Here is a 26135-nt window from a genome sequence, read left to right on the forward strand (position 1 = left end):
AACTAAAAACTGCATAGAAAAATTTAAAATAAAGGGATGGGGGAAAAAGAGCAGATAGATATTAGGTTGAATATTGTTCATAATCAGCTGTTTTACTCAGAAAAGTTGCAACTTCATGTGATTCAACTAATAATAATGGAGAAATTGACAAATCTATAGTGATAAAGATACTTAAAATTATACTATCAGAAGTTATTACACAAAAAAGTAAGATGGAGATTTGAACAACAAAATAGACATCAACAAATAGTGATGTATATTCTTTTAAAATACATATCAAGTTTTTCCCTAAATTTACTACATGATAGGCCATAAAAGAAATCTCAGCAAATACTAAAAAACTGATGTCATACAGACTCCACTCTGTGATAACAGTGTAATAAATTTAGAAATCAACAAAAGCATAGTCTGAAAGCTCCATATGTTTGGAAACTGAAAAGAACACTTCTGAATGATTCATTTGCAAGAAATCACAATAGAGAAAACTTGGTTCCAGCAGTATGGCAGACTGGACCTTTCTGTAAACAACTAAGAAACTTGTATAAAATATGCAATACATATTAGATAGATTAGTGTGCTAGAAGAAAATAAAGAATTAAAGAATACTTAGAGGCCAACAACCAAAGGAAAGCAGAACCTCTAGGAGGTAAGTCTTGAGGGTATTTGCTGAATCCAAGGTTCTTGAACTTCTGTCGTCATGTATTTGGCAGGGTGCAGAGAATAAAGGCAAGGCTCAGGGCCCCACCCAAGTTTGGTACCCTACTAGGAGATGCTTTTGTGTAAATCTAGGTCTTCCAAAAGGCTTCATCCTTAATTAAGAGAACTAGAAATCCTAGTACAGAGTTGTAGTGAATCATTAGTGGGTTGTTAAATCAATTATGTGGTTTCTATCAGCATTGATTTTTTTTGAATATCACATGTCATAATGCTTCATGTAATTTTGTTTTAATTTTTGTGTGTTAGTGTGTATATGTATATGAATGTATATATGAATATACTTGGTTGCTTTGTTATTTTTTACCATCGGTCAGCCCTAGTCAAAAGAATTCAAAAGCTACTGCCTTAGAGAAGCTGTGCCATGTGTGCACAGAGAGACGTGTATAGCTACGCATTTCAGCATTATTTATAATAGCAAAATACTAGAAGCAACCTAAGATCCTGTCAGTAGTAGAAAGGATAAATATATTTTTATATAATGGGACATTATTCATCAGATAAAATGAGATAATTATATCTACTTATGTTAACATAGATAAATCACAAAACATAATACTGAATGACAGAAACAAGTTACAGAATGATAGGTAAGTATAATTCAGTTTATGTTAAAAAATAATAAAAATACAGTGCTGTTTTGAAAAGCTAAGACACCAACTTCAGTATACCAACTTCTGAAGAGAGAATGGAATGGGATTGGGACAGTGTTCCAAGGGATGGTGCAAGCTCTCCAACTTTGTGTATGTGTATGTGCACACACACATGCAGTTTTTCACTTTAAAAAAAAGTGAATAAAACAAAATGTTAACAAGTGGGTGATAAGCACTTAGGTATTATTAGTGATTTTATCTCCTGTTTCTGGTGTTTGTATTCAATAATATTTGATTTTTTAATTGCATCATGCAATAAGTAGATAACTGTTGTGGGGTTTTTTTAATTAATTTATTTTTGGCTGCATTGGGTCTTTGTTGCTGCACGCGGGCTTTCTCTAGTTGCAGTGAGCGGGGGCTACTGTTTGGTGCAGTGCACAGGGATGTCATTGCAGTGGCTTTTCTTGTTGCAGAGCACAGGCTCTAAGCATGCGGGCTTCAGTAGTTGTGGCTCGTGGGCTCTATAGTGCAGGCTCAGTAGTTATGGCGCACGGGTTTAGTTGCTCTGTGGCATGTGGGATCTTCCTGGACCAGGGCTTGAACCTGTGTCCCGTGCATTGGCAGGCGGATTCTTAACCACTGTGCCACCAGGAAAGCCCTGTTGTAGTTTTCTTATAGGGAGAATCTTTAAGGACTGAATGGTGTCAGAATTAGAATCTTAGGTGTTCTTTTGAAGAACATGTTCAATTATGTTATTATGGCACCTTTAATTAGGTGACAGCTGTGTAATTGCATGAGTATAGTAGTCAAGCTGAGAAGCAAAAAGGTATATGGGAGAGGAATAAAACATAAAATCCAACGTTGAGAATATTTTCTTTAGTACATAGTAAGTACGTTAATTCAATATCCTGAAATCCATAAGAAGTAACCAAAAAGCATGTTTATTGAATTAGAAGCCCTGTTAAAGAAAAGAAAAAGTTTTCTGAATATTTCATTCAGGTAAAGCAAACTACCACCCACTGAATAAAAGTTAAAACTAAACTGTAACTTGTTGCTTAGTGAACAAACACAGCAAAAAAATATAATGTATCTGTAGTTTTGTCATTCATACTTTTTTGTTTGTTTTACTTAGCTGGTCACCTGACTTTTGAATGCCGCAATTTTCTCCGAGTAGACCCCAAAAGGGACATAGTTTTGGATGTCAGCAGCACAAGTAGTGAGGAGAGTGATGAAGAGAATGAAGAACTGAATAAACTGCAAGCATTACAAGAAAAAAGTAAGCAATACTTTTTTTCCCCCTCCATCCTTTAAAAATGTTTCTAAATGTTCTGCTGTATTATGTCATGTTTATCTATTGTTCTATTATATTTGTCATTAAGATATCTTTTGCCTCTTATGTAAGAAGTACTGCATAGGTAAGGAAATAGGCTCTGAACATTGTAAGTAATTTGCCCAAAGTCAAACAGTTGGTCAGTGATAGAACCAACAGGCATGTCTATTTCTTATTCCACAACACAGGTTTTATTGTGTTTTGTTTTGTTTTTTGTTTTTCCATCCCACTGGAATGTATCACATGGTACAAAGAGTCTGATTTAAGATTTGGTTTCTATTCCTATTTGGCTATTTTTTAGTATGTGACTTGTAGCAAATCACTTAACTGCTCTGAACTTCAGTTTCCTTTTGGGATAACACAAAGGATTGGATTGTCAAATCACACTCATTCATATCAGAGATCTTAGCAGTGTCAAGCTTTACTGATACCATTGACCCTTGAACAACATGGGTTTGAACTGCATGGGTCCACTTTTACACAGATTTTTTTCAGTAATACATACTGCAGAACTATATAAGCTGCGGTTGGTGGAATCCACAGATGTGGAACCATGGATATGGAGAAACCGCATATATGGAGGGCAACTATAAGTTACACTTGGACTTTGGACAGCACAGAGGGGCAACATCCCTAACCCCTGCGTTGTTCAAGGGTCAACTGTAATTTCAAGTATACAAGTGATTATGAGGCATAGGCAAAGCAGCAAGAGTTTCAGGACTACGGTACAATCTCCCAGGTACCCACTCTGGCCAAGGTTAACATAAACGGTTTCTATATTACTTACACGAAAGAAAGTCATTTTGGTCATGAAGCATCTCAATTTTATGCCCATAGTTACATTTTCCAGGGATTATGGTTTTGTGCCCCATAAATCCCTAGATTCCAGGATTATTTGCCATAAACAATCTTAGACATCCTGCTATAAGCAGTTTATAAATAAGGATTCTCTTGCCAACAGCTTGATCATGGACTTCTAGCTGTCAGAACAGTGAGGAAATAAATTTCTGTTATTTAAGCCACACCCCTCCTCCCCCCACAAAAAAGGATTCTCTGGCTAGCAAATAATTTATTTCCAGAAGGTCTGTCATTAGCATGTTGATGAAGAGATTTGACCAAGTTACCTTCTTTCTTTCCTGGGACATTCTCCTTTCCCCTCAAGAAGAGAACAGATTTCAGACCACTGTTTAACCATTTGTTTCCCATCTTGTGTATAAAATAACCTAGCCTTGCAATGGGGTTTTTAGGGATAAAATGTGATGCTGTATGTGAAAATATTTTGTAAACTACAAAATGTTATATGGTAGTTGTCACACAGAAGCAAAATGGAACTTATCTGTATATGGGTTTAGGCATGGCATGAGAGAGATACAAAAAAGGTTAAACTTATTTTAGATCATCAGAGAACAATAAATGCTTTAAAAAATTTTAACCTTTCCATATTATATCCAGTGAAGGTAAGTGAAAAAGTCAAATGCCAGGGTACTAGGACAAGCTGAGAAGACAGAAGAGGGATAGTGTTCCAAAGAAAGCAAAGAAGAGTAACAGTAAATATGAGTATATACAACTTAAGGGTAGAGATAGCTGCTTGAATATAAATATTTACTTTTGGGACTTCCCTGGCAGTCCAGTGGTTAAGAATCTGTGCTTCCACTACAGGGGGCACGGGTTCAATCCCTGGTTGGGGAACTAAGATCCCACATGCCGCAGGATCTTTATACATAAGTAAAGATATAGATTTACTTCTGCTCCCTACTGAAACAACACTAAAATAGTAGTAGAAGAAATTTTTAAGGACATAAACTCACAAGGGAAAAGAAAATAAGAGTCAAAAAATTTTGCTGAAAAGCAGTTGGGTTAGTGATAACGGACTGAACACTTTAAGAGAGCTCAACCCTTTAACAGTGTGGAAGACTGAGAAGTAACCTGATTATACACTGTAAAACCCCTTAAAGTCTTGATAATGAGTATCCTTGGGTATTTCTGGAAGTGAGAATATTTGTAAGACTAAAAACAGGGATTGGTTAAAAGCCTGAAGTAGTTAGATGTTCTGTTCCCTTTCCCTACTCTGTGAAGCCCTGTTGCCTCAGCAGACTGCCACAGGTCTATTCTCTAGCCAGGTAAGACAAACGGTCTTTAAACTGGGACACACCAAACACAAATGAAAATAGTTAAATTAAAGGTTAGATACAGAATGGTGAGAGCCTTCTAGCCATCTTCACTTATTTGGTTCCCAGACATATATCACCCAGGCAGAAGATTTGAAGATACATCTCTGGGAAATCTGACCAGTCTAAGAAGAATGAAACAGGGATACTGACATTAGGGATTCTTCAAAGACAAGGCCTCACCAGATTATCAGTGAAGTCCAGATTTCTAAGCTTTGCTTGCTAAAAGCTTCCAGTCAGCTTTTTAGACAATGAGGAGCACTAAATTTCTGAGGAAAGAGTCTCACATGAAATATACATACCAAAACAGAAAAAATCAACTTGAAAAATATGAGTCTGTACAGGGAGAAAACAGAAATCATTAATATTTAGTTTCATAGAAAGATAAGATACACCATGCGTGAAACATAAATAAGATACTGTAAAGAAGAACAAAAACAACAAAAGAGCTTTTGAAAATTAAAAAAGAAGCAGACGTGGAAAACTTGATAGAGTTGGAAGATAAAGTTGAAGAAAAATAAGAAGAGCAAAAAGAGAGAAAAAAGATAGAACAATTGAAGGGTCATTCTAGGACATACTTCATTCAAATGAGTCCCAGAAAAAGAAAACAGAAAATTTTTTCAAGAACTGAAGAATTAGTTTCCAGATGAAAAGGTTCAACAAGTACCAGGCACAGTGGTACAAGCAGACCCACACAAAGGCACACCATTATGGAACATCATATCATAGGAAACAAAAAGATATAATCCTGACTTCCAGAGTTGAGGATAAAACAGGACACAGGTGAAGGATCAGGAGTCAGAATAGTTTCGTACTTCTCTAAGGCAATACTGGAAGCTAGTAGAATATGGAAAATGCTTTCAAATTTTTGAAGAAAAATTATATCCAAATTAGAATAATATACCCAACCAAATTATCAACCAAGTGTGAAAGTAGAATAAAGACATTGTCAGACATTCAAAGTCTCAGAAAACAATTTGCCTCTCACTTACCCTTTCTTAGAAAAACCCTGGAATAAGTGTTCTACCAAAGTATGGGAATAGACTGAAAAAAGGAAGACAAGGAATGTAGGAAATAGAAAAGATAAGAAGGGGGCTTCCCTGGTGGTGCAGTGGTTGAGAGTCCGCCTGCTGATGCAGGGGACACGGGTTCATGCCCCTGTCTGGGAGGATCCCACATGCCACGGAGTGGCTGGGCCCGTGGGGCATGGCCGCTGAGCCTGTGCATCCAGAGCCTGTGCTCCGCGGTGGGAGAGGCCACAGCAGTGAGAGGTCCGCATACCGCAAAAAAAAAAAAAAAAAAAAAGAAACGATAAGAAGGGAAATTTGTAGCATGCTAGTAAAGAAAGAGGCCAGAAAGACAGCCGCGCCAGAATAGAGAGCAGCCCAGCCACATAGGAACACAACAAAAGATACTAGGACAGAAAACCTAAGACCCTTAATTCCACAAGGACACTTTCTACCCCATTCATCTATACTGCTCTGTTTTTTTTTAATAGATGCATAAAACTTTAGAATTAGGAAGAATCTTTAGAACAAATAGTTTAAAAACCAGTTTTGTAGAAAAAGAAAATGAGAACAAGTGACTTTCCAAAGTCACTACCTGGTCACAGTAGAGCCAGCACCATGATCCAGGTTTCTTTCCTACTAGTCCTGTACCATTTTCATTACAATGTGCTGCTCTCCTACCTTAGAGATCATCCAGTCTATTGGTTCTTGACCTTTTTTTCCTTATTACATCAATCTTGAAGGATAAAGTACGCTCCCACCATGAATAGTGGTTTATTCTAGAGGTGATTTTCAATCAGAAGACCTGGGACAGATCCGCTCTGGGAGAAAGGGGAGGGAGTTAACATATAATAACCCCCAGGACAGGGAATAGTTGGTGAAGCTTCCTTATTAGCATCAGCTTTCCCCTAACCTCACATTGAGAATGGCTTCCTCAATCTAGCTTTTCTCCCTTTTTCTTCCTTAAAAGGTATGCTTGACCATAGTCACTTAAAGGCTCAGAATTTCTGTTCCATCTCATGACGTCCACCCAGGACAGTGTTCATTCCAGTATGTCATAGAGATTCCAATAATAAAGTATTATAGAAGGGGTCCATATTTATTTCATGGTCACCTGATGGAATCCCAGGGATCCCCACCAAAATAAACCATAGATTGGTTCCTAAGCACACAGAGGAAGGGGCCTAGAGGTTGTGGTTGTTAGTTCCACTGATAACTTGCTGATATTGCTCAGAATCTCTGAAAGGATGAGGATGAAATACTGACTGATTGAGTGTGAGTTCTTGACCTACATCCTTTAGGTAGTCGTGGGGGCTCCTTGAATCCTTCCTTGGTCCTTAGAGCTAGAGAGCTCTTGTACCAACACTCTTGAATATGGTAAGTTTTTTTTTTTTAATGATAGAATAAAAATAGTGAGCCATGAGAAGGCAACTAATTTTTAGTTACTTATCTAATTAGTTGTCCTGCTGTTATGAAATACAGACATGAAAAGGGAAAAGAGAGAAATGTCACCAAAAAATGAATCTTGAAACTTCTTTTTGTAGTTTTGCTTTCTATTTTGTTTCTGTATATATTTGCTTCTATTATATTTCATATTTTTAAATGTTGATTTAATATCATTCATTGAAAACAAAAGACTAAATGACAAATATATCGATTTTGATTAAATTATTACATCATAATCAATTATTGATGCAAATTAGGGAATGTGAGAGCAGGCCTTGACATGGATGGGAACAAACATTATTGTCTTACTATACTGAGACCTGTGCAGCCTTAGAAAATTATATCACCAAGAAAAAGATCAAATGACGAAAGCAAGGATAATAAGCTCTTACTAACTCACTGTTATGTGTGTGTATGTATAAACATGCTTACTGTCTACTGGTACTACAATTTCAAAATTATTAAGGTTTTAGACTGTGCTTTGAACTTCCTGAAGTTTGCTTTTGGAATTGTAAGTGGTAGTAGCAAATATCTCAAGAACAGTTTATGTTACAGTGCAGTGAGTCCCCTACAGACGAACCTTCAAGTTGTGAACTTTCAAAGAGGTGAACGTGCATTTGCCTGTCCAGTCACATACGTTAGTTCACGTGTCTGGAGTACATTATCACATGCATGCATCCTCTACAGGTGGTTGTGCTTTTGCATACTTTACTGTACAGTACTGTATAGAGTACAGTAGTGTAGTATCTTTATTTCAAGCCTAGGATGTCCGGGAGCAAGTGTAAAAGCAGTGGTGATGCAGCTGGTACTGCTGAAGAACAGAAGAGATTCACGACTCAGGAAATGGCAAAGGGAGTTTCTTTATTTGAGGAGGCACTGTTAGTTTTTGAGGCTCAGGACCCAAACGTAGAACGGCACATGAAGGTTGCAGCAGCCGTTCAGAATACAGTCCAGTGCTACTGTATCATCTATGATGAGGAAAAAAAGAACTACTACCCAGACATCACTGGATCATTTTTTCAAGAGGGTAGATAGAATTGAATCCAGCAAGGAACCAGAACCTGTGCCATCAACGTCAGGAGTGAGTGAGATTGCAGCTTGCCCTCCGTCTCCTATTGCTGATGATCCTTCAGCTCTACCACCTCCCACCTCCTCTCCCTCTTCCAGTCAGTAACTCTTCTTGCCTGTTCACTTGATGCCAGCCCCTGTACGCCAGCTGTTGTACTGTACTACTGTACTTTTCAAGGTACTGTACTGTAAGATTAAAAATGTTTTCTCTATTTTCTGTTTGTTTTTTATGTATTATTTGTGTGAAAAGTATTATAAACCTATTACAGTACAGTACTATATAGCCGATTGTGTTAGTTGGGTACCTAGGCTAACTTTGTTGGACTTAACAAACAAATTGGACTTATGAACGTGCTCTCGGAATGGAACTCTTTCATGTGCAGGGGACTTACTGTATTTACAAAGAACCAAAGAAATTCAAGAGTATAGATGTTTTTTTCCCCTCATTCAATTTACCTAATGTTATTTAATATTAATCAGCAATTTGTCTGTAATTAGAAGGTAGTCCTTTCCTCATATCTCATCCCTTAATATTTAACAGTATTCTTTTAGTTCAGTACAGAAATATATTTTGACAAACTTAAGGGCTTTTGTGGCTTAGTTTGGTTTTTTGTTTTGTTTGTTTAGGAGAGTTTATGTTAAATACATACATGATTTTATTTAAAGATGGTTTACACTGCAAACTGCATAGGGGAAAATGTCAAAATGAGGTATTTGCATCTTGTCATAAATCTCTCTCCACCCCTTTAGTAACTGCTGGAATCAGATTCAAATGAATGACTTACAAGGGTGGTTTCAAGCTTAATAAAGATAGGACTTAAATGAATCCACAGGATAATTGGAGTAAAGCCGATTTTTGGCTCAAATGTACTTTTTATTATAAGATAACTACAGAAGATATTTGCAAAGTGGTTGATTGGAAAACACAAGAGGGAATGGGAAATTTAGATTAATGGGTGTAGGTTTGGAACTGCCTAGTCAGGCATTTAAAAGCAGTGAGAGTAGCTACAACCTGGTGACAGATATGCAGACAAAGATCTAGCAGCTGAACCTGCTGATACTGCTAGGATGAGTCTGCCGTAGTATCCTAAAGCTGTCTCTAAAGACTGGATCATAACCTCTTGACTCCTGTGTGTTACACAAGACACTACCACTCTTGCTTATCATTACAAAATTTAAGGGCTAAAGTACACAAGGACCTTCTTGCCTTCTATTTTGTACTCCAAAGGTTGGTTGTATCATTTTCCAAGAAGTTATTATTTTGCAAAAACTCAAACTCTTTTCCCTACTATGCTTGTGTGTATTTCAACATTCTGTCTCAGAGGAACCTCAATAAATAGAGGTGAAATTGTTTTAATAATGGTAGTATAGAAACAGTGAACTATCAAAAATAAGCTTTTGTCTTCAGTGCTTGAATTCTCATATCCTCTTATTATCACTACTGCTAGTTCCTAGGGTAAATGACCAGGAAAAAAAATTCCTGAACTCTAGAGCTAATTTCTCTATGTAATCTAGTCAGTGGATTCCTTATCCATCATTCCTAAATGGAAGAGGAAATTATTCCCAGAGCTAGTTTTATTTGTTTAATTTCTCATAACTTTTTTTTTTAACATACTAACAGTAGTTCTTCTAAACTTATGGTAGTTATAAAACAACAACAACAAAAATAGCTCTTCAAGAGAAAGTGAAAGTGACTATTTTAAGATCAAATCAAGTAGATTTCAAAACTAAGAATATTACAAGGGATAAAGAAGGTTTTTTTTTCTTTCATAATGATGAAAGGGTCAGTCAAGAGAACATGGAATACCAACACTAGTATTCTATACCTAGTAACAAAACTTGAAATATATGAAGCAAACTCTGATAGAACTACCAGGGAAAATCCTTGTGGATAAAAAAAATCTACATTTATAGTCGGAGATTTCATTACAATTCAGTAATTGTTGGAACAAGTAGGCAGTAAATCAGAAAGGATAAAGTATACCTGAATGACACTGTCAACCAACTTGTCCTATTTAACATTTATAGAACACCTCACTCAGCAGCAGCAGAATACAGTTTTTTTTTCCTCAGTGCACACAGAACATCTACCAAGATAGACCTTATTCTGTGCTATAAAACAAGTCTCAATAAACTTGAGTATTCAAGTCATGCAAAGTATCTTCTCTAGCCACAAGGAAATTAAATTAGAAATCGATAACAGGTAGCTTCTTGGAAAATTCCCAAGTAATTGTAGCCTAACACACTTCTAAATGTCCCATTGGGTCAAAGAAAAAAAAGAGCCAAAGGAAATTAGAAAGTACTTTTCAACTGTATGAAAATAAAAATACAACATAACATTTATGAGATGTCCCTAAAGCAGCACTTAGAGGCAAATTTATGGCATTCCATGCCTGTATTAGAAGAGAAGAAATATCTCAAATTTATGACTTCAACTTCTACCTTAAACTCGAAAAAGAAGAGCAAATGAAACCTGAAGTAAGCAGAAGAAAGGACATAATAAAGATCAGAGGTGAGGGCTTCCCTGGTGGCACAGTGGTTGAGAGTCTGCCTGCCAATGCAGGGGACATGGGTTCGTGCCCTGTTCCGGGAAGATCCCGCATGCCGCAGAGCGGCTGGGCCCATGAGCCATAGCCATGGCTAAGCCTGCGCATCTGGAGCCTGTGCTCCGCAACGGGAGAGGCCACAGCAGTGAGAGGGCTGCATACCACAAAAAAAAAAAAAGAAAGAAAGAAAGAAAAAAGATCAGAGGTGAAATCAGTGAAATGGAAAATAGAGAAACAATAGAGAAAAATGATTGAAACCAAGAGCTGGTTCTTTGAGAAGATCTATAAAAGTGAAAATTCACTATCCAAACTGATTGGGTTAAAAAAAAAAGTCATAAATTACCAGTATCAGAAATGAACGAAGTAACAACACTACAGATTACACAGATGCTAAAATAGAATATTATGAATAACCTTATGCCAATAAATTGGACAACTTAGATAAACTGGACAAATTACTTGAAAGATACAAACTACCAAAACTCTTTCAAGAAGAAATAGGTAAACTGAGTGGTCTGCATCTATTACAGAAGTTAAATGTTTTAAAACTTTCAGCGAAGAAAACGCCATGGCGAATGGCTTCTCATGAATTCTGCCAAACATTTAAAGGAGAAGTAATACCACTTCTACATAAAATCTTTTAAAAATTAAAGAGGGGATACTTTCCAACTCAACTTATAAGACCAGCATTACCCTAATAACAAAACCAGATAAAGAGGGGCTTCCCTGGTGGCACAGTGGTTAAGAATCCGCCTGCCAATGCAGGGGACACGACTTTGAGCCCTGCCCGGGGAAGATCCCACATGCCACGGAGCCAGCTAAGCCCGTGCACCACAACTACTGAGCCCACGTGCCACAACTACTGAAGCCCGTGCACCTAGAGCCCATGCTCTGCAACAAGAGAAGCCACTGCAATGAGAAGCCCGTGCACCACAACGAAGAGTAGCCCCCACTCGCTGCAACCAGAGAAAGCCCACGCACAGAAACAAAGAGCCAACTCAGTCAAAAATTTTTTTTTAAATTTTAAATTAAAAAAAAACAGATGAAGACATTACAAGGAAAGCAGAGACTCTCAAAGAGAATTTTAAGCAATTCTAAGCAATTTTAAAAATGTTAGTAAGTCAAATCCAACAATACATAAAAAGGATAATATATTATGACCAAGTGGAGTTTATTGCAAGAATACAATATTTGTTTTACATTCAAAAGTCATTGTAATTTGCTATTTTTAACAGACCAAAGAAGAAAATCTGTAGTATTTTAAGAAAACCAATATTTTAAGAAAAATTATTTGAGGAAGTCCATCTTCCATTTTTTATAAAAATTTTCAGCACACTAGGAAAAGAAGGAAACTTCATCAGCCTGATAAAGGATGTCCATAAAAAACAGAAAGATTACACTATACTTAATGATAAAAGACTGAATGTTTCCATAACATAAGGAACAAATCAAAGATGTCCATTCCTACCACTTATTTTCAGCATTGTAGTGGAGATTCTAGTCATGTAATAAGGCAAGAAAAAGAAATTAAAGTCATCCAGATTAGAAGAGGAAGAGTAAAAACTGTCTTTATTTGCAGATGACTTGGTCATCTATGTAGAAAGCCTAGAAGAAAAGTTCTAGAACTAATAACTACTTTTAGCCAAGTTGTAGGATGCAAGATCAATCAATGGGCAAAAAATCAATGTATTTCTGTATGCTGGCAGTGAACAATCAGAAATTGAAATTTTAAAAATACCTATTATAATAGCATTAAAAGTATGAAATACTTAGGGATAAATCTGACAAAAGATGTGCAAGACTGAAACATACAAAACACTGATGAGGGATATTAAAGAAATGAATAAATCAAAAGATATACCATATTTATGGACTAGAAGATTCAATCTTTTTAAAAGTTAGTTCTCACTCTTTGACATAAATTGTAGCAGTATCCTTCTGGATCTGCCTCCTAGAGTAATGAAAATGAAAACAAACATAAACAAGTGGGACCTAACTAAACTTAAAGGCTTTTGCACAGCAAAGGAAACCATAAATAAAATGACAGTCAACCCACAGAATGGGAGAAAATATTTGCAAACGAAGTGGCTAACAAAGGATTACTCTCCAAAATATACTAACAGCTCATGTAGCTCAATATCAAAAAAAACAACCCAGTCAAAAAATGGTCAGAAGATCTAAATAGACATTTCTCCAAAGAAGTCATATAGGTGGCCAACAGGCACATGAAAATATGCTCAACATCACTAATTTTTAGAGAAATGCAAATCAAAACTACAATGAGATCACCTCACACTAGTCAGAATGGCCATCATCAAAAAGTCTACAAACAATAAATGCTGGAGAGAGTGTGGAGAAAAGGGAACACTCCTACACTGTTGGTGGGAATGTAAATTGGTACAGCCACTATGGAGAATAGTATGGAGGTTCCTTAAAAAACTAAAACTAGAGCTGCCACATGATCCAGCAGTCCCACTCCTGGGCGTATATCCAGAAAAAAACATAATTTGAAAAGATACATGCACCCCAGTGTTCACTGCAGCACTATTTACAATAGCCGAGACATGGAAACAGCCTAAATGTCCATTGACAGCAGAATGGATAAAGAAGATGTGGTACATATATACAATGGAATGTTACTCTGCCATAAAAAAGAATGAAATAATGCCATTTGCAGCAACATGGATGGACCTAGAGATTATCATACTAAGTGAAATAAGTTAGACAAAGACAAATATATATCACTTATATGTGGAATCTAAAAAGATGATACAGGTGAACTTATTTACAAAACAGAAACAGACTCACAGACTTGGAAAACATACTTATGGTTACCAAAGGGGAAAGGTGGGTGGGAGATAAATTAGGAGTTTGGGACTAACATATACACACGACTATATATTAAAATAAATAATCACAAGGACCTACTGTATAGCACAGGAAACTCTACTCAGTATTCTGTAATAACCTATATGGGAAAAGAATCTGAAAAAGAATGGCTATATGTATCTGTATAACTGAATCACTTTGCTGTACACCTGAAACTAATGCAACATTGTAAATCAATATAAAATAAAAATTAAGTTTAAAAAATAAATTAATTAAAATGTCAGTTCTCTCCAACTTGATTTATAGATTCAAACTAATCACAATCAAATTCAAGCAGGCTGTTTTAGACACTGACAAGTCAATTCTAAAGTTCTTGTGGAAATGTAAAGAACCTAGAATAGCCAAAATACTTTGAAAAAGAACTAAAGTTGGTAAGATTAACACAGCCTACTTTCAAACTTTCTGTAAAGCTACAAGTAATCCCAACAATGTGGTATTGATGTAAAAGTTGATTAGTATAAGTGAATAGCAACATACATATATGGCCAATTCATTTTTTTAACTGTTTATTTTGAGATAATTGTAGATTCATATGCAGCTGTAAGAAATAATACAGAGAATTCCTTGTACCCTTTACCCATTTCCCTCATCTTCCAAAATTGTATTACAGTATCACAGCCAGGACATTGACTTTGATACAATCAATGTACACAATATTTCTAACACTACAAGGATCACTCATATTGCCCTTCTATAGCCATACCTTTCCTCTTGTCTTTACTTAATCTCTGGCAACCAAAATTTTGCTATTTCTCTAATACTGTAATTTCAAAAATGTTTTATAAATGAAACCATACTTTTCCAGATTGGATTTTTTTCACTAGCTATAATTCTCTGGAGATTCACTCAGGTTGCTATATTTATAAATAGTTTGTTCCTTTTTATTGTTGAATAGTAGTCTATGATATGGATACCACAGTTTAAGCATTCACCCATTTAAGGACATCTGAGTTGTTTCCAGTTTGGGGCTATTACAAATAAAGCTGCTATCAACAGGATTTGGGTAAACATAAATCTTTATTTCTATGAGATAATTATCCAAGAGTACAATTGCTGAGTTTTATGGTAGTTGCATGTTTAGTTGCTTAATAAACTGCCAAACTGTTTTCCAGAGTGGCTATACTATTTTACATCCCTACCAAAACATGTATGAGTGACCCCATTTCTGTGCATCCTCACCAGCATTTGATTTTGTCACTTTATAAAAATCTTAGCTTTTTGATGATGTACAATTACATCTCAATGTAGTTTTAATTTATATTTCCCCAATGGCTAATAATGTTAAACATTATTTCATAGTGTTGAATGTTGAGTTCTTTACATATTCTAGATACTAGTCCTTTTTTAGATGCCTGGTTTGCAAATATTTATCCCAATATGTAGCTTTTCTTTTCATCCTCTTAATAGGTGTTTCACAGAACAATAGTTTTTAATTTTGATAAAGTCCAATTTATTAATTTTTCCTCTTATAGATTATGCTTTGATTTCAAGTGTAACTCTTTGCCTGTCTCTTGGTCTCCTTTACTTTTTTCTAAAGTTTTTATAGTTTTATATTTTACATTAGGTCCATCATCCATTTGATTTGATTATTGTATAAAATGTGAAACTTAGAGCACTTAGTATTTTGCTTAAGAATGACCAGTTGTTCCAGCACTGTTTATTGAAAGGCTATCTTTCTTCCACTGAATTGCTTTTGTGCTCCTGCCAAAAATAAGTTGGACCTATTCGTGTGGGTTTGTTTCTTGGCTGTCTATAATGTTCCATTGATCTATGTATCTATGCCGTCACCCAGTCTTGATTAATGTAGCTATAAGTCTCAAAGTTGGAGGTACTGATTTTTTCTACTTTATTCTTCTTTTTCAAAATTGTTTCAACTATTCTAGTTTCTTTTCCCTTCCATATAAATTTTAGAATAATGTTTATATCTACAAAGAATCTTTCTGGGATTTTGATAGGCATTGCCTTAAACATGTTTATCAATTTGGGGAGAATTGACACCTTTACTGTGTTGAGTATTCCAACCCATGAATGCAATATGTCTCTCTGTTTATTTAAATCTTTGATTTCTTTTCTCAGCATTGTGTAGTTTTAGGATTATACCTATAAATTTTTTTTGAAAAATTATAATTTTTTTTTATTTCGTTGCCTGCATGTTCATTACAAGTATATAGAAATACAAATGACTTTATCTTTTATCTTTGCTAAACTCACTGATTAGTTCTAGGAGTTTTTGGTAGATTCTTTGGAATTTTCTATGTAAACCATCATGTCATCTGCAAATAGGAACAGTTTTATTTCTTCCATTTTGATCTGTAAGCGTTTTGTTTTCCTTTCTTGATTTATTGCTATGGCTAGAACTTATAGCACTATATTGAAAAAGAGCAGTGAGAAGTGAATTCTTACCTGGATTCCAGTTCTAGGGGACAAAACCATACAGACCTTAATGGTTAGCTGTAAGATTTTTTCGTAGCTGCTCTTTATCAAGTTGGGGAAGTTTCCCTCTATTCCTATTTTTAAAGAGTTTTTATCATGAATGGGTGTCAGATTTTGCCAAATGCATTTTCTGCATCAGTTGATATGATCCTACAATTTTTCTTGTTTGGCCTCTTAATACAGTGGATTACATTAATTGATTTTTGAATATTCAACCAGCCTTGCATCCCTTGAATAAATCACACTTGTCACAATGTATAACTTTTTTTTATTTTTATTATTTTTAAATTTTTTTTATTTTTTGCGGTATGCGGACCTCTCACTGTTGTGGCCTCTCCCGTTGCGGAGCACAGGCTCCGGACGTGCAGGCTCAGCAGCCATGGCTCACGGGCCTAGCCTCTCCGAGGCATGTGGGATCTTCCCGAACCGGGGCACGAACCCGCATTCCCTGCATCGGCCGGCGGACTCTCAACCACTGAGCCACCAGGGAAACCCTTTTTTAAAATATTAAATGCTGAATTCTATTTGCTAATATTCTGTTAATGATTATTTGCGTCTATGTTCATGAGAGATGTTAGTCTGTGGTTTTCTAATTTTGTACTATTTTAGTCTGATTTTGGTATCAGAGTAACATTAGCATCATAGAATATTGAGAAGAGTTTCCTTCTCTTCATTTATTGGATAAGATTATATAAAATTTGCCTTAATTCTTCTTTAAATGCTTAGTAGAAATTTTCAGTGTAATCATCTGGGCCTGGAGATTTGCTTTTCAGGAGCTTTTAAATTACAGATTCAATTGTCTTAATAGTTATAAGGTTATTGAAATTATTTACATCATATTAGATGAGTTGTGGCAATTTGTGTTTTTTGAGAAAGGGGTCCATATTGTCTAAGTTGTTAAATTTATGCTTGTAGGGTTGCTCATAGTATTCACTTACCCTTTTGATTTCTGCAGGGTCTGTAGTGATATCCCCATTTTATTGCTGATATTAGTAACTTGTGTCTTCTCTTTTTTCTTTCACAGTCTTATTAGAGATCTGTGGTGTTTTATTGATCCAGTTCTTTGTTTAATTTTTTCTTCTGTTTTCAATTTCATTAATTCTTGTTCTTATCTTTTTCCTTATACTTGTTTGGGTTTATTTAGCTCCCCCCACCCAGGTTCTTGAGGTAGAAGTTTATATTATTAATTTAAGACTTTACCTCTTTTTAAAAAAAATTTTTTTATTAGTTTCTGCTTTATAACAAAGTGAATCAGTTATACATATACATATATCCCTATATCTATTCCCTCTTTCATCTCCCTCCCTCCCACCCTCCCTATCCCACCCCTCTAGGTGGTCACAAAACACCGAGCTAATCTCCCTGTGCTATGCGGCTGCTTCCCACTAGCTATCTATTTTACATTTGGTAGTGTATATATGTCCATGCCTCTCTCTCACTTTGTCCCAGCTTACCCTTCCTCCTCCCCATATCCTCAAGTCCATTCTCTAGTAGGTCTGTGTCTTTATTCCCGTCTTGCCCTATGTTCTTCATGACCATTTTTCTTTTTTTTAGATTCCATATCTATATGTTAGCATACAGTATTTGTTTTTCTCTTTCTGACTTACTTCACTCTGTATGACAGACTCTAGGTCCATCCACCTCACTACAAATAACTCAATTTCGTTTCTTTTTATGGCTGAGTAATATTCCATTGTATATATGTGCCACATCTTCTTTATCCATTAATTCGATGATGGACACTTAGGTTGCTTCCATGTCCTGGCTATTGTAAATAGGGCTTCTATGAACATTTTGGTACATGACTCTTTTTGAATTATGGTTTTCTCAGGGTATATGCCCAGTAGTGGGATTGCTGGCTTGTATGGTAATTCTATTTTTTAGTTTTTTAAGGAACCTCCATACTGTTCTCCATAGTGGCTGTACCAATTTACATTCCTACCAACAGTACAAGAGTGTTCCCTTTTCTCCACACCCTCTCCAGCATTTATTGTTTGTAGATTTTTTGATGATGGCCATTCTGACTGGTGTGAGATGATATCTCATTGTAGTTTTGATTTGCATTTCTCTAATGAGTAAAGATGTTGAGCATCCTTTCATGTGTTTGTTGGCAGTCTGTATATCTTCTGTGGAGAAATGTCTATTTAGGTCTTCTGCCCATTTTTGGATTGGGTTGTTTGGTTTTTTGATACTGAGCTGCATGAGCTGCTTGTAAATTTTGGAGATTAATCCTTTGTCAGTTGCTTCATTTGCAAATATTTTCTCCCATTCTGAGGGTTGTCTTTTCATCTTGTTTATGGTTTCCTTTGCTGTGCAAAAGATTTTAAGTTTCATTAGGTCCCATTTGTTTATTTTTGTTTTTATTTCCATTTCTCTAGGAGGTGGGTCAAAAAGGATCTTGCTGTGATTTATGTCATGGAGGATTCTGCCTATGTTTTCCTCTAAGAGTTTAATAGTGTCTGGCCTTACATTTAGGTCTTTAATCCATTTTAAGTTTATTTTTGTGTATGGTGTTAGGGAGTGTTCTAACTGCATTCTTTTACATGTACCTGTCCAGTTTTCCCAGCACCACTTACTGAAGAGACTGTCTTTTCTCCACTGTATATTCTTGCCTCCTTTATCAAAGATAAGGTGACCATATGTGCGTGGGTTTATCTCTGGGCTTTCTATCCTGTTCCATTGATCTATCTTTCTGTTTTTGTGCCAGTACCATACGGTCTTGATTACTGTAGCTTTGTAGTATAGTCTGAAGTCAGGGAGCCTGATTCCTCCAGCTCTGTTTTTCTTTCTCAAGATTGCTTTGGCTATTCAGAGTCTTTTGTGTTTGCATACAAATTGTGAGATTTTTTGTTCTAGTTCTGTGAAAAATGCCAGTGGTAGTTTGATAGGGATTGCATTGATTCTGTAGATTGCTTTGGGTAGTATAGTCATTTTCACGATGTTGATTCTTCCAATCCAAGAACATGGTATATCTCTTCATCTATTTGTATCATCTTTAATTTCTTTCATCAGTGTCTTATAATTTTCTGCATACAGGTCTTTTGTCTCCTTAGGTAGGTTTACTCCTAGATATTTTATTCTTTTTGTTGCAATGGTAAATGGGAGTGTTTGCTTGATTTCACTTTCAGATTTTTCATCATTAGTGTATAGGAATGCAAGAGATAGCTGTGCATTAATTTTGTATCCTGCTACTTTACCAGATTCATTGATTAGCTCTAGTAGTTTTCTGGTAACACCTTTAGGATTCTCTATGTATAGTATCATGTCATCTGCAAACAGTGACAGCTTTACTTCTTCTTTTCCGATTTGTATTCCTTTTATTTCTTTGTCTTCCCTGATTGCTGTGGCTAAAACTTCCAAAACTATGTTGAATGATAGTGGTGAGAGTGGGCAACCTTGTCTTGTTCCTGATCTTAGTGGAAATGGTTTCAGTTTTTCACCATTGAGGATGATTTTGGCTGTGGGTTTGTCATATATGGCCTTTATTATGTTGCGGTAAGTTCCCTCTATGCCTACTTTCTGGAGAGTTTTTATCATAAATTGGTGTTGAATTTTGTCGAAAGCTTTCTCTGCATCTATTGAGATGATTATATGGTTTTTCTCCTTCAATTTGTTAATATGGTGTATCACATTATTTGCATATATTGAAGAATCCTTGCATCCCTGGGGTAAACCCCACTTAATCATGGTGTATGATCCTTTTAATGTGCTGTTGGATTCTGTTTCCTAGTATTTTGTCCAGGATTTTTGCATCTCTGTCCACCAGTGTTATTGGCCTGTAGTTTTCTTTCTTTGTGACATCTTTGGTTTTGTTATCAAGGTGATGGTGGCCTTGTAGCATGAGTTTGGGAGTATTCCTCCCTCTGCTATATTTTTTAAGAGTTTGAGAAGGATGGGTGTTAGCTGTTCTCTAAATGTTTGATAGAATTCGCCTGTGAAGCCATCTGTCTTTTCATTTTTGTAGAATATTTTCACTGGGTAGAGGATTCCAGGATTCCACTTCTTTCTAGCTTCCATCTTTTCTGATAAGAAATCTGCTTTCATTCTAATTGTTTTGCTTCTATAAGTAACATATCATTTTTCTCTGACTGCTTTCAATATTTTTTCTTTGTCATTAGTTTTCATAAGCTTAATTATGATGTGTCTTGATATGAATTTCTTTGAGTTTATTTTGAATTTGTAGGTTTATGTCTCTTACCAAATTCAGGAAGTTTTCAGCAATTATTTCGTCAAACACCTTTTTTTTAAGCCTTGTTTATCCTTGCTTTGCAGGATTCTAATGACATAAATATTAGCTCTTTTGCTGCTATCCCACAGGTTTCTGAAGCTCTGTTCTTTTTAAGTCTTTTTTCTCTCCATCATTCAGATAGGTTGATTTATATTGTTTTGTCTTCCTGTTCAGTGATTATTTCCTCTGTGTTTCCATTCTGCTCTTGAGCCCTTCCACTGAGTTTTTTATTTCAGTTTATTGTATTTTTAGTTCTAAAATTTCTATTTGTTTCTTCTTGGATTTTTTAAAAATTAATTTATTTGTTTTTATTTTTGGCTGTGTTTGGTATTTGTTGCTGTGTGCGGGCTTTCTCTAGTTGCATCGAGCAGGGGCTACTCTTTGTTGCAGTGCACAGGCTTCTCATTGTTGTGGCTTCTCTTGTTGTGGAGCATGGGCTCTAGGCGTGTGGGCTTCAGCAGTTGTGACACGTGGGCTCTAGAGCGCAGGCTTAGTATTTGTGGCACACGGGATTAGTTGCTTCGCAGCATGTGGGATCTTCCTGGACCAGGGATCAAACCCGTGTCCTCTGCATTGACAGGCAGATTCTTAACCACTGAGCCACCAAGGAAGCCCTCTTTGGATAATTTATTTCTTTGGTTATTTCTATTTTTTCATTTGTTTCAAGCATGTTCATAGTTGACCATTGAAGCATTTTTATGATGGCTGCATTGAAATCTTTTTCAGATAATTCTAATATTTCTGTCATTGTGATGTTGTCATTTATTGTTTAATTTTGTATTCAATTAGAGGTCTTTCTGGTTCTTGATTTGATGATTTCTTTTCAGTTGAAATTTGGACATATATAAAACTCTGGCTTTTCTTTAAACCTTTTGTTTTATCTGATTTTCTCTGGTACCACTCCAGAAGGAAAATTGAGGATGCCAACTTGATCCTGCCAGACGAAAATAAAAGTTCAGTTTCACCACTCAGCCTCCACCAAAACCTAAGGTGGACATGGCTTCTTATTACTGCTGGGTGAAGGTCGGAATTTCAGCTCCCTGTGTGGTGCCCCCTGACACCATGTTGAGGGTAGTCTTGTTACCACAGGGTGACAGTGAAAGCACTGACTTTCATTAGGTCTCTTCTGACAATACTTAAGCGTGGAGGGGAGGAGTGCCTCGTTACTGCTGGGTGGGGTTGGAAATCCAGGCTCCTTGGTTCACTGTTAATGGAGGTCTTATTACTGGTCAGTGGGGATGAAAGTTTGGCTCACCACTTAGACTTCTCAGGAAGGGGGATTGAGATATCTCTTCACAGACTCACGGGGGGAAGTCTATGTTCTTCACTCAGCCTTTGGTAACATGGGTGGGGGTGGTGCCCCATTTTTTTCTGTGGTGTTTGGCTGGAAATGGCAGTTATTATCTAAAAGTTTCCTGTCACTAGGCTGTCCCTTTCTTGGTCCTTCGGCTAGAGAGAGCAGGCTATTGTTGGGGTATTTTTGTCTGCACCTGTTGACATTGCCAGGTTGCCGGCTTCTTCAGCTGTAAGTCTGGGCTGTATAAAGCAAAAAGAAATTTCAGGGAACTCAGCAGTGTGTCGTTTTCTGTATTTCAAGATCCCTAGCTAGTTTCTGTCTTTCCACCTTTTACAGTCTTCTTATGCTTGTTTTTGTAATGTCTGGGGTTTGTAGTTATATTAATGGGAGGAATAGGAAAAGTACATCTACTTCATCTTCCTAGAAGCAGAAGTTCAATTGATTTTTGACAGAGGTGAAAAGACAGTTTTGTATAGAAAGAATAGTCTTTTCAGCAAATGGTGTTAGCATAAAAGAATGTCAAAAAAAAGTGTTAAGTGAAAGAAATAAGTTGGAAAATATTATATATTATATGCCACAATCCATTTTTCAAATGAAATAAAAACTTGGGACTTACATGTAATTATGTTTGTATAAGTGAATGTTTGTGTGTATTTGGTTATGTATAGAGAAAGCCTAGAAGAATACACACCAAATTGTGTACTTAATAAACAAGATAGAGAATAATATGTATTCTCTCCTTCCAAGATACCAACGACATAAATATTAAATGTGGTTATTGTCCCATGACCTTAGGATTTCATGATCCTAATTTTGCTTGAAAAAGAAGATTTTTTAAATTATACATGATTGTATTGTTTCGTTTCTTAAGGCCTGGAATAGTACCCACCAAACTGTCGATATTGATTTGCTTTAGGAATTAGAAATGAAATATTTGAATTTTTTACTTAATGTACTTAGTAGATTTGAAATCTGTATTAAAAGCATGTAGTGGGCTTCCCTGGTGGCACAGTGGTTGAGAGTCTGCCTGCCGATGCAGGGGACACGGGTTCGTGCCCCGGTCTGGGAAGATCCCACATGCCGTGGAGCGGCTGGGCCCGTGACCCATGGCCACTGAGCCTGCGTGTCCAGAGCCTGTGCTCCACAACGGGAGAGGCCACAACAGTGCGTACCGAAAAAAAAAAAAAAAAAGCATATAGTACTTTTATAATGTTTTTAATGAGTAAAAATAATCAAGAAAGGGGACATTGTTACAAAAAAAGTGCAGTATCCTAACAGTGAAATTCACCAACCAACAACCAAAATCAAAAAATGTATACATACCATATTAGTATATAAACTGATGGTGACCTGATTCTTTCCCCTCAACACACAGGAATAAATGAAGAAGAGGAGAAGAAAAAAGCAAAAAGCAAAGAGAAAATCAAGTTGAAAAAAAAAAGGAAAAGGTATTTTTTAAACTTTTTTTTTAAAAAAAGCAGGACTGTGGATCTAGATGGATTATAAAATTTTATTTTTCATGTTATAGTCCAGTTAATTTAATATTATCTTAATGAAAGTTAGGTGTTCAGTTGTTTCAGTAAAATAACAAAATCCTTCATGTCAGGAATCAAAAATAAAGTCAGCACTCAGCCACCTTAAATTTTCTTTTTTGGAGCAAATCAAGGTATAAATAAATAACAGCCCCACCCGCTTCTTTTATGTATTCTATTTGTATTCTAGAATTTTTAAGTTTTAGAACATCAGTTAAGTTTTTAATTGGGCGTATGTCTAAATTCTTCACATATATGTTTTGTCCTCATATGTATGAAGTTGGAGCTTAAATATTTGTATTCTCAAAATATCATTGCCATGGCTAAGAAATTAATTTATTAATAGGATTTATATACTCATTTGTCATGCTAAATACCTTCAGATCTTTCAGAATTCACATCAGCCACCTATGAATTTTTACTATCAACTCTTTTAACAACAACTGGTTCAAGAAATTGATCAAAAGACTTAAGAGGCAACTTCTTCCTTGGTTCATGAGTGAGCTTTCATTTACACTAGAATAAACATGTACATATAGACACTTTTTAGGGCATTTAGCAGGTAGTAATATCTAGCTTGGACCTTAGTTCTCTGACAGTAGGTTCTGCACATCAGGTGTTGTCACTTTGTAGTTTTTATAGAGCATGTAATATATACATTCTAACACCCTCAGCTACTTTATAAATTGGAAAAGTTAACTCACTTTCAGGTGTTGGGAGTTAATAATGTTTAAGAACTAACACAGGAAGGTAGAACTCAGTGTATTGTGTAGTCTGATGAGTGTATTGTTTAATCATTTGCATTAGCACAGCATATGGATCGCTTACAGGAGAAGTGAGATTTTCTGTTTTCTTCCAAATTTTCACGTACTGGTTTTAGAGTAACGTATTATTTACTCAAGCCTCTCTACCTTGGGCCTCACCCACCTCAGACAGGGCCTGAAATTAAAAGAACTTTCCTAAGTACACTTAGCAAAGGTAACGCCACCTGATGTGGTTGCTCTGCCAAAGTGTAACATTCTGCCTTAAAGAGAACCCAGGTCCAGAAAGCCAAAGAAAAAAGTGCAGGCAGAGAAGCAGCGCTGGTTAGAATGTAGAGGTCAAGCAGGTCTTTAAACAGGAAAGTAGGCAAGAGTTGAGAGAAAGAGTTGAAGAGAGTGCAAGAGAATACATGAGAAAATAAGCTCAGGAGATGGCCAGAGTCTGAGAAGGTGGACAAGGAAGAGGAAGGAACACAATGTTACAGAAACGGGGAGGCTGAGAGTCCCTGATCAAGGAAGGCAGTCAAGGAATTTGCACAGTGAGTCACTCTACAGACACAACCTTGTAGTCTCATGTGTTTACTTTGCCTTCTACTGTATGTCTTTTAGGTTTTCTTAGTTTGGGTTTTAACTTCTAATGTTTAGATCACTCAGCTATCTCTGGGATGCCTTTTAGATTTTAAATTAACTCAGTTTCTGTTTTGTCAACACATATTTGGGGTCTGGATATTGTTGCACATCTTTTTATACATCTCTTAAGAGAGCTGGGGTTTTTTTGTTCGTTTTTTGTTATTTTTCATTAGAGGAAAGAATTCTACAGTTTATTTTCCCAATTTAGTATTCGAGTAATATAAGAAAAATAAAGTATAATGATAAGTTATTCTCAATCATTTATACAGAGTATACATTTAAAAGCATTCTTTCTGTAACTAGTGAAAATTATTTCAGAATGCAAGTGTTCATCTGTATCACTCTGCATGTAAAAGAATCAAGTACTTTAACTTGAAAAATAAAATAAAACAAAAGTGCTTTTATTTTGCTAACTTTCAGCTTTCATTCATTTATACAGAGGTACAACTGTAGCCCTTTTTATATAATTGTATCCTTTGTGGCTCTTTTAAGAGAATATGCGAACAAGTTATTATATACACAAGTGAATTGTGTATATAATGAGGGTTGGTAAATGCCATTTTCTTTGCCTTATAAGAAATATTTTGAAGGGTACACAGGATGAAAAACTGAAAATCAGAGAAAAATTATTTCATCCGTACTGAATTTAAAGCTTGTAACTAGAACTGAGCAGAACAGAGACATTTGTTTTGTTAGTTTCTCTGGCTAAGTGGCAAAAACTCTGAATACAGTATTTTAAGAGAATACAAATATATAAAGCACATTTTGCTTGAATTCCTTTATATTTATACTCCCACCTTGTTCCAAGAAGGATTTAAGGCAGTTCAAATTCCATTTAAATGTACCCATCAACCATAAATACAATTATCAGTCAACATGCATTATTACTCATAGGTCTTATTCATCCAGTTCCACTGAAGAGGACACTTCAAAACAAAAGAAACAAAAATATCAGAAGAAAGAAAAGAAAAAAGAGAAAAAGAGTAAGTCAAAAAAGGGGAAGCATCACAAAAAGGACAAAAAGAAGAGAAAAAAGGAAAAGCATTCCTCTGCCCCTAATAGTTCTGAAATCTCCAAAAAGTAACTGAGACTTTGGCCTGAACCATTAAATTAAAAAAATTGGTTTTGAAAATTATTGGACTTTCCTTGAAATTTGCTATATAATTATGCTTTGCAATAAATCAGAGCCTTTTCCATATAGACATTTTTCATATATGGGACCATTACTGTCTGGCAGTATTTTAATGTACTATGATTATAGAGTATTGAATCAGTCTTATTACTTGATAGCCATGCCCCAAGTATGGATATTTGTGCAACAAAACTCATCATTTTTGGTATTCCTCTGTGTGTGTGTCTGGCTAGTGTTATTACTTCATAAGTTGACTGTAAATGGCTTTACTACAGTCAACACAGGCAATCTACCTAGCAGTTAATGAGTACTGCTGAATTAAGTGTCCACCTTCCAGTGTTAAAGTGAGGTAGGGGATAAT

The 26135-nt window shown here is 35.9% G+C and overlaps 1 protein-coding gene across 1 annotated transcript in view; it reads left to right on the forward strand.

The window, feature by feature from the left end:
* The window catches only part of SREK1IP1 (SREK1 interacting protein 1), a 52483-nt gene extending 26647 nt beyond the window's left edge, over nucleotides 1-25836 (forward strand). Inside the window, exons 3-5 of the mRNA XM_082621635.1 lie at nucleotides 2440-2583; nucleotides 23095-23167; nucleotides 25537-25836. Of these exons, the coding sequence (XP_082477761.1) occupies nucleotides 2440-2583; nucleotides 23095-23167; nucleotides 25537-25726 (407 nt within the window). The 3' untranslated portion in view covers nucleotides 25727-25836. The remainder of the gene's footprint in view (nucleotides 1-2439; nucleotides 2584-23094; nucleotides 23168-25536) is intronic.
* The last annotated feature ends 299 nt before the right edge of the window (nucleotides 25837-26135 follow it).

Source organism: Mesoplodon mirus (assembly GCF_964341445.2).
Source record: "Mesoplodon mirus genome assembly, chromosome: 5".
NCBI classification, from domain to species: domain Eukaryota; kingdom Metazoa; phylum Chordata; class Mammalia; order Artiodactyla; family Ziphiidae; genus Mesoplodon; species Mesoplodon mirus.